Source organism: Taudactylus pleione, unplaced genomic scaffold, assembly GCF_031769625.1.
Source record: "Taudactylus pleione unplaced genomic scaffold, aTauple2 ptg000579l, whole genome shotgun sequence".
NCBI classification, from domain to species: domain Eukaryota; kingdom Metazoa; phylum Chordata; class Amphibia; order Anura; family Myobatrachidae; genus Taudactylus; species Taudactylus pleione.
Genome location: NW_028284981.1, coordinates 573,396 through 583,561, shown reverse-complemented (window position 1 = coordinate 583,561; position 10,166 = coordinate 573,396). Strand labels below are relative to the sequence as shown.

The 10,166-nt window shown below is 41.0% G+C and overlaps 1 protein-coding gene across 2 annotated transcripts in view; it reads right to left on the bottom strand.

Annotated features, from left to right (window-relative positions):
• Positions 1–6,312: 6,312 nt before the first annotated feature.
• FUBP3 (far upstream element binding protein 3) overlaps positions 6,313–10,166 on the bottom strand; it is a 58,506-nt gene continuing 54,652 nt past the window's right edge. The window contains exons 16-18 of one of the 2 annotated variants that reach the window (XM_088453309.1): positions 9,364–9,435; positions 8,684–8,811; positions 6,313–8,013 (exon numbers count right to left, since the gene is read on the bottom strand). In XM_088453309.1, the coding sequence (XP_088309435.1) occupies positions 8,005–8,013; positions 8,684–8,811; positions 9,364–9,435 (209 nt within the window). In that variant the 3' untranslated portion in view covers positions 6,313–8,004. The remainder of the gene's footprint in view (positions 8,014–8,683; positions 8,812–9,363; positions 9,436–10,166) is intronic. The other variant, XM_088453311.1, reaches the window with a different exon arrangement.

Below are 10,166 nucleotides of genomic sequence, written 5' to 3'. Positions count from 1 at the left end.
ATGGAGGGATTGCAGCAGAGATCTCCGATATCTTCTGCGGTCCCTCTATTTCCGACAGCAGCTGAAGCCCCCCTCCCCCCGCATAGGTTTCTATGGGGGATGCGAAGCAGTCAGATTTACAAAGCATTCGGGAGTTTGGCCCCTGCAGCTAACGCCATCCGAAGATGGCGTAATGGTGCATACATCGTTCAATCATTCATATCTGAAGGAAAATCTGACATGTCTGAATGATGAACGATGCGCGTTCCCGATGGTCAGATAACGATATCTGACATCTGATGTGTTTGCAGTGAGATTTGGATGATTCCATTCATTTTAATGCAGTCAAAAATCTTTCATAGTTCAAATCGTTCAATCCTTCATCTGACCGTGTGTATGCTCCATAAGCCGCTGTAGCCTGTGGGTTACTTTTTGCTAAATTTACTGGGAGAGGGATCCTCTGAAACCCTCCCCGGCAATGGCTGCCGGCCATGCACGCGCAGGAATCACGACGGATGCGGAGACATACGCCATTTGATACATTCCGGCGGTATTATCACCAACTGCAATGCGACACGATTTGGGGCGCTAATAGCAGGGTCAGATTACATTGAGAATGTGATTATTGATAAATGGGAACCTAAGGGGGTTGAGGTGGACACTTTTTAAAAACATTGAGAAGGTGAAATTGGCCTATTCAGATCAAGGGCCATATTCAATTAGCTGCCATAATTTCGCAGCAGTCAGCGGAATGTACTTTTCGCCGACTTTGCGTGTTTTGTGCGCGGTCCCGCTTTTCGCCCTATTAGATTCCAAAGGACGCGAAAACGGGTCCCGGCGAAATGCAAACAGGTGAAAAGTGCTGTCAGATTTGGGGAAGTCAGCCTGACACCCCCCAAAAGATGTACTAACATTGAGAATCAATCTAGTAGTCCCTGATTAGCACCACTGAAGCTATTTGGGGTACTTAAGTGCTGTCAATTACTCCAAAATAGCATCTTTACACAAGTGGTGAAGAATAGCATTAAGCAGTTTTTTTGGTGAAAATAAAGTAGTCCTGTCAAATTTGGGGTACTTGAAAATGGGTGCAAGCATGGTTACAAACCGCTAAAGTCAAGTTTTAAGTGCTGCAAAAACGCACCTTCAGCAAACACCTGCAATAAAAAAAAAAAAACCTCCCCCATACTTGCAGACGCTTAACAAGTCTATTTCGCTAGTTTTTGCATTTGTACCCCCATTTTGTACTTTTTCAAAGTGCTTTTTTGAGGTGCTCCTTTTTTTGACAGTTATCCTTTGGGGGGCTGTCCCAAGGGTGCAGAGTGGTTTCCGCACCTTTGCACCCCAAAACCGCAATTCTGCACTTTTTTCCGCCAGGTATTCATAGGCAAAACTTTTTTGCCTATTACATTGCATTTACTTTCCGCATACGCAAAAAATGTCTTTGCAATTGAATACGGCAAATAGTTTCCGCCTGGTGAAAATAAGCAATCGACAATACTTTTTCACCGATGACGGCTTTTCACACCTAACTGAATATGGCCCCAAGTTTGGACAATTAAGAAAACAATGGGAAAAGCATCTTGACCTTCTATAAATGTAGACTATCTAAATGTTTGATGTATCTAAGTGTCAGTATCAGGCAAATGAAAGACGACCGGACATATTTAATAAAATATGAGCCAAGAGGCGCCTTACAATAGACTTTAGTAGCGAAGATTAAGAAATACTCACTAGATGCAAGTATACAAATAAAGTACCGGACAACCACCTTGGATAAAATAAAAGTCAACGTCTACCTATGACCAAAACAAGAGATGCAGCCATTGTAGACATAACCTTCTTGCTTCAATGGTGTCACTCGTTCCCAAAGAATGACGAAGCTGAATTAGTTCAGACCATAAGATTGATCTTCAATAAATGGAAGTAACCAACGCACTAATGGGACTTTAAGATGGATAGCCAAAATATCACCACAGTATGTAATACTGTCATAGGGTTTATGGCCCTGATTCAGAGCCGGACGCTCTAACCAGAGCGCTCGCTCTGATTCAGGGCCCACCTCCATAATTATGGAGCGTCCTCCTGGACGCTCATATAGCTGTGGGTCACCACCCACAGCATATACGAGCGTGCAGGATGATGGTCGCGATGGTCTTGACCATCGCCACTGCGAGCCGAAGCCTGCGGTTGAGTTTCTCAACCGCAAGGCCCGGAGTGATTTTGGCTCTATCAGAGCCAAAATCACTCCCACTGACATCACTAGTGACATCACTAGTGATGTCAGCGGGGCCGGCTTCTGACGGGAGGCGTTCCCTTGGGAACGCCTCCGTCTGGGAGGCATGCCCCCGGCACGCCCACCAAAGGGGGCGTGCTGTCAATCAACATCGACAGCACGCCCCCTTTGATCAGACACTACGAGCGAAGGAAAGTCCTTCACTCGTCGCGTCTCGCGCATGCGCACGACGGAGCTCCCTCTGTCGTGCACATGCGCAGTGCACACCATCGACCCACTTGCGAGCGGACAGCCGCTCGCGAGTGGGTCTGAATCAGGCCCTATGTCTTTACACAGAGTCCTACATGGCTGCTCTAAAATGGCATTCATTACCGAAATGTGCAATGTCCAGTCGCCATTAAGTGACCTAATTCTGATAAGTTGTACAACCTAGCTATGGGTAATGCTGGACTACAGCGTTGGACAGCTGGCACAGGAGAGCAACGTTTGGAGACAGCACTGAGCCGAAGTTTATAAATGTTAGGACTCTAATGAGGAAGTAGCAGAGGTATCTCATTGGACAGAAGTTGTGGCATCCAATCAGATGGCACATTCAACCAAAGCCTTCATCTAAGTAGCCAATCTCTAACACTACCAGCATAATGGATCGGTATCTAGGAGAGCAAGACGGGGAGGTATGCAGATGATAGGTCGACAGTCAAAAGGTCGAAATATTTTTTTTTTTTTGCTTTTTCAAAATTTATAAAGGTTAGGCACTTGAAGGACGCCGGAGGAGTCTATTAGGGTTAGGCACTAGGGAGAGGGTTAGAGTTTGGCTTAAAATACAAAAAAATTAAATGTGTCGACCTATACATTATTGACCTAATACCTGACAATCTCTTAAACCACACCCAGAGGATGAGCACCCCATTGAAGTAATTTATTCCAAAGTGAACTCCTTTAAGATTTTTAAATTAGCTTTTTGCACACACTCTAAATTGTATGTAATTTTGGAACCCATGGTTAGCTATGAAACTTCTATAAAGTTACTTCTCTTAAATAATAAAAACAACTAAAAAAAAAAGAAACTAAAAAAAAAAAAAAAAAACCTGGGCATTACATAAACAAGGAAAAAACACAATTCTGGTGCCTCTATCCGTTGAAAAATAAATCTTATCAGATAAATATAGAACTGCAGCAGATGAACAAACTGTGTGTTTGTAATTTATAGACCAAAAAGAAACAAAAATCCACACTGTCTCTATATTAAATCATTAAAACCATTTACATGTAAATAATGGATGGAATTATAAGAATAATAAATATAAACTTACTACTAAATATAGCACATAAAAAAAGAAAAATGACATACATATAACAATATAAATAAAAACAAGAATCAGTAATAAAAATACATTGATACTATGGTAGCATAAATGATTACAAATGTTGCTAATCACTGTGTTCTTCTCACAGCTGGGAACAATAAATGAGCAATAGATGGTGCAATTGTCCACAATAACGGACTGTTAGAGCTATTAAGTTTAGCAGGTGGAAGAGCAAGAAAACACAGTGTATATTATAGTCACGTATAATGATCAATAATAGCTCATACGCTTTAGATGTTTGATATACACAAAGGAACTTTTTACAGTACCGTGCTGTAATACAGGTACTTGGTTAATTCCCAGCTTTGATTATCCTTGCGTTGAAAGGTATATGTTATGGAGACATGCATTAATCCAGGTATTATTCCAATACAATAATATGAGAGTGGACGCAGTCTCTGTAATAGTGAAACATGAAGCAACCACTATGCCGGGAATTTGCGCAGCCAGGCCAGGTATAGCTGGTATAAATCTCAAACAGCAAGGTCCTGGGTAAAGACGTCTCTCACGCGTCAATCCAATACAAGAGATACACTGTTGCCTCCTGTATTGGATTGACGCCTTACCGACATCTTTACCCAGGACCTTGCTGTTTGAGATTTACACCAGCTACACCCGGCCTGGCTGCGCAAATTCCCGGCTTGAACATACGGGATACTGGACTACTGAGCTAAGGGGGGCCCCCATGTTGCTGTATCTTTAGTCCGTGAGTACAAGAAGCGCACACACAGTGTGAGCGCCGGGCGGCATATTGTTAATAGATTTGCCTCCGGCTGTGATAGATTCTGTGCCCGGCGTAACGGTTGCTTCATGTTTCAGTATTACAGAGGCTGCGTCCACTCTCATATTATGGTATTGGAATCATACCTGGATTAATGCATGTCTCCATGACCTATACCCTTCAACGCAACGATAATCAAACCTGGGAATTAATCAAGTACCTGTATTACAGCACGGTACTGTAAAAAGTTCCTTTGTGTATATCAAACATCTAAAGCGTATGAGCTATTATTGATCATTATATGTGACTATAATTTACACTGAGGATCAGTGTTTTCTTACATTACATAAACAATCCTGCTATTATTGCGGAGTTTTGCAATGCGGACATTTTTACCAAACAAAAGATTTTTGAGCAACTTCGCATTACGAAAACCACTGTGGGTTAAGAAACTAGTTTTGAGATGCGATATTTACTTAATCGCAAATGTGTTGACCAACACACTGGCATCTGAAGCATTTTGCGCATGTGCTAGGAAAGACGTGTTGAATGCGCATTCATCACAAACCATTCCCTTGTGACGTTGTTCCGTGGAAGAGTAGCTTCATTTAATTACTGGATGATGTAATGGTTAGCATTACTGCCTCACAGCACTGAGATCCTGGGTTCGATTCCCACCACGACCCTAACTGTGTGGACTTAGTATATTCTCCCCATTTTTGGATGGGTTTTACTAGGGCACTCAGTTTCGGTATACAAATCGGGAAATCGGCTGCCTTAATACCGGCAGCCGGCTTCCCGACTGTCATATCCCGGCGAGGGTGTAATGCCGGGCATCTAGATGTAGACGCCTGACATTTCCCCGACGCCGGGAGACCGGCATCCCTTAGATCCCGAACGGACAGCCGCGCGGGGGGAGGGTTAGGTTTAGGGGGAGGGAGGGTTAGGCACCCCCGGGGGGGACTTAGGGTTAGGCACCCCCCTGGGGGACTTAGGTTTAGGCAGGGGGAAGGGGGGGGGGGGGGTTTAGGCACTTGGGGGGGAGGTTAGGCACCCCTGAGGGGGGTTAGGTTAGTAAGTACTTACCTTAGTGACGATCGGGATTTCCAGCGCTGTCGAGCTTCCCGCTGCCGGGCTCTGCTCATCTGTCGGCCAGGCGCTGCCGGGAATCGAACCGCCGGCCATGTGGCCGGCGATATTTCATACCGATTCCCTCAGTTTGCCCCCACAGTCCAAAAATATACTGATAATTCTTGTTGGAAGCCAAGCAATCTAACCTTAGTGTGTATTCATGTGGTAGGGAACAGATTGTAAGTTCCACTGGGGCATGGACTGATGTGAATGGCCAAATATTTGCTATAAAGCACTGCTGAACATGTGTGAGCTACAGAAACTGGAAGTAAATAATAAACTAATCAATTAAAATATATTATATTGTGGATCCATGCACTTACGTATCAAATAATTATAATTATGGGTTCAATTGAAGAAGTGGACTGTGGTTTAGGCTCCTGCTCACTAGTAACAAGTAGGCCAAGGAATAGGAGGAGCTGGAAAATGTGGGAGGTATTCTCATATTCATGGGCTCTCCGATTCCACTCTCCTAAACCACCTTCTTATGAAAAAGCTATTGCTACGCCATCTGATGCATGCGATAAACAGGAGCAAAAACATCTGATAAATATTTGCGAAATTTGAATGAAAATATTGCATTTCTAGGATTTTTCAATAGCAAGACAGAGGTTATGTAATCTTCAAGAAATAGAAAATTATCACAATCTTCGATTAAAAATATTAATTCCCTGCTTGATACATAGGACTGATACTTCATTATGGCATTTATCATGCAATCATTTAAGCGCATTATTTATGCGATATCCAGCTTGATACATCGGCCCTGATATGGGGCCATATTTTTCTTTTTGGTTACAAGCCATTCTCTATGTAGCAACCTGAAATATATCACTCTCAAATTCTATGAATAAAGCAAACACCAAGTAAACAGACGGAAGGACATTTTCATCCACAAGAGGCCTTGTGTCATTTTTATTATATAGAGTGTAAAATGCAATTGTCAGATAAGACATCTCTCTGTAACATACTGAATATCATCCAATTGTGATTTTATTTTAACAGTTAAACATTTTAGGAATAAAAGAAAAGTTAAATTCACCCCCACTCTTAAACAAAAAAAAAACAAAAAAAAAACGGAATGTTCCCAAGGATTAAATTGTAAATTCACACACACACAAATTAGCTTTAATTCCGTTTTCTTAAAAAAAAAAAAAAAATAAGGGGGGAAATGAAAAAAGTAATCTGTACAAGAGGGGGAAAAGAAGGACTACAAACATTCAAAATCATATCCCTTTTATTAAATCAAAAGTTTTGTTTAGCACATACTGTGGTTAATACTAGTTTTTATTTATTTTCTATGATAAATTTGACAATTAGATAAGAAAATATTTAAAACAAAACAAGCAGAAAAAACAACAAACAAAAACCATCAAGAACAAACCCTGGAGTTAAAAAATAGTTATTACGATTCTTTTTTAAACTTTTTCATACTGTTAAATGTTCCACAGTGTTTGCATTAAAGATTCTAACAGCTGAATTTTCATATTAAAAAATAATAGTATTTATTTCTGACAGCACAAAAAGTAATTTCCTGTTATAGCTTGGAAGTCTGATATACAGAGGCAACTGAATAACTGATAAACATTGCTTTATAAAATGTGCCCCTGACCTGCCAGAGAGACTTGAATCACATTGCACTGCGATGCATTACACTGCCCTCTGGAAGGACGGGGGTTAACAATCATTTGTTTTTATATTAACCCTTCAAAACCCTAGGTATTATACAAAGCCTACAAAATATGTCCCTGCACCCCCCCTCCCCCTTTTATCCCTTACGCACACTTGTCTCAAGAAATGGATTCAAATATCGCTTTTCAGAATGAGCAATCATTTCCAAGTAACACAGATTGATAATTCTCTTAAAAAAATAACAAAAAATGCAATAAAATCAAATACAGTCATAATACCAGAAAATTAGACGTAAAACATTTAATGAATTTACAGTTAAGAATATTTAAATACACATTTAAAAATTTTTTAGGAGCTGTGTACATAATTTTTTTTTGTAAATTTTAGTTTTATCGTTGTGATAAGACCTCCAAGCTGCATTGTCCAATAGACAAAATGCTACAAAAAATAAAAATAAAATATTGAGACAAATATGTTGCAATATCAGCACCAAGGGGGGGAGCAGGGGCTACACAGTGGAGGAATATACATATATCATTTTTTTTCTTTTTTTTTGGTTTCTTTTTTATATTTGTATCCTTTCTTCAATAAGTCTGATCGGTTCCAAAAAGAATTCATGTTAACACTTTTTTTTTTCAAGGGTAAGAAACAATATAAAGTAAAAAGGGGGGGGGGAAAAAAAAAAAACGAAAAAATTAATAATAATAAAAAAAAAAACTCCCAGCACATTTCTATCTTTAGTATATTATAGAAACCTGATTCTTAGCAAAGTTCAGTATGGATTTAACCCTATCACTAGTGTTTTACAAACAGAAAGAAAAAGTCTTCATCAAAACGTAGGCAAATCTAGAAACTGGTTACAAATTAAGGTGGTTCTTCTGCAATGATTCCAAGGGAAAAACAAAAAAAATATATATATTGCCATCAACGGGACAATTGTTCTACTGCTCCTGAAAGGTAAAGAGAATAGGTGTGAGAGGCAGAAGAGCAATTCAAGACTGCAGTTACATTGCACTTTTTCCAATCATATTTAGACAATTAATAGTTTAGTAACAGCCACCAAGCAGTGCTAGAATACATTATTATGCTGGGACAGAATGTGCGACAAAACAAATAGTTCAGTACTTGTGTCCTTTATTAAGAAATAAACATTTAAGAATATTCTGTATGAAGTGCAGGATTGATTATACAGCCTATTTATGTCACTATTTAATGGAAGCTCTAGATTTTATTAACAGGTTAATTCTCCAGCGCCTCCCTGGGTATCAGAGTATCCAGGCATAGAGAACATCCCCTTAGCACTTTAAGCCATATCTAATTCAATTCTCTTATACAAAACTAGTTAAGTGAGAAACAGACTTGCTTTATCAATAATGTAAAACTGATATTTTCTCAGTCCCTTAACTGAAATGACCGGGAAGGAAAGAACATGACCGATGACTTGCTGAAAAGACGACTGTCATAAGACAGACGAGAAAAACGTACTTCCTGCCCAGGGATAATAAAAATATATAGACCAGCACAACGGTCTGCTCATGTTATATCTGCCCCATCCAAGCGACAATCATTGCTGAGATATACAGACGCTAAGCAGGATTAGGAAATTTGGGTGCTACCTACCTGGCTGTGGGTTTGCGTCTGTCCCAATGACTGTCCATAATAAGCAGCTTGCTGTCTGTAATACTCTGCCCATGCCATCGTGTAGTCTGGTTGAGAGCTTGGCTGAGAGCTGGCGCTGGCAGCTTGATCTGCAGTTACGGAAGTGCAGAGAGTAAAAGAGGGGAAGAGATATATATAGCTAGAAAACCTAGAGAGTGGCATCACTACATATACTATGGACCAAAAAGGATGTGGTGTGTGTGTGTGTAGTGGGGGGTGTATGGAACAAACAAAAAAAAAAAACCCAGTCCATAGTAACACTATCAGGGCCGTAGCTAGGGTAGTGCGGCTGGTGCCATCGCACAGGGCACCACAGGTCAGGGGGCGCTGTTTGGGCCTGTAAAATATCTGTTTATTATCATTCTTGCTTGTAGCTTCCTCTTATTTCATCCCCAGCATCTCCTGGCCTCTCCTATCTCTTCCCTGGCCCTTCCCCATGAAGCCATGGCCCTTCTTGAGTGCATTATGTCCCTTTGAAAAGTGAGGCGGGCGCCAATGCTCTTTCTGGCACAGGGCACCAAAAAGTCTAGTTACGGCTCTGAACACTATAATAGCCCATCTTGCAAGATAAACCTTTATACAGAATGAGGCCCTACCCCACAACTCTAAACACTACTCCACAACTCTAAACAAACACTCACTCTGCTTCTTGTAATACTCCTCCCATGCCTTGCTGTAATCTGGCTGAGCGTTCTGCTGCTGGCTCTGCTGACCTGGTGGGAAAGAAAATAAGGAATAAGCATAAGAAAAAAAAAAGGCAGCCATTAAAAAAAACAAAAAAACCAGTGTAAGGCAACCTATAATTCGAATGATAGTTAATAACCCCATATGAAACCTGGCCTGTCCTTCACATACTGTACAGCCAGACAGATAAAGTTAGCAGTACAAAGTCAGATCGCACACAACCTGCTTGTGTAGCTTCTCTTGCTCAGCCCACACGATTTCACAATTGTCAGTATGCTGAAAACTTTACATGATCACGAATGAACAGATGGGCATTAACTGCAGTCTGGGCAGAAAAAAAAAAAACACAAGCCCGGCTCACGTGACGGCAACTGGTCCTAACAGTGTTCCCACCCATTTCAGCAGCCTCTCTATCGGACTGGTAGTTAGGTGCGGACGGAAGATGATGTGGTGCCATGGGCCATCTTTCTTTATAAATTGCTCTGTTTTATATAATAGGGCAAGGACCGAGATGTAACAATGTGTTGAGTAGTTAAATACAAGTAACAAATGGATGCAAATAATTATATCCGTTATGCATGGGAACCATTCTGCAATGGAGCAGAAGAAAAGATTCTGCAGGCTGATGGTGATCCGAGCCTTGGAGCAGAGCTGAACAGAGAGGAGGCGGGTTAAGAGTTGACCACTGCCACAAGTCAGGCGCTGTCCCCTTAATGAATGACTTCGGGTCACAAAGTGTCCACCTGCTAATTCTCACATA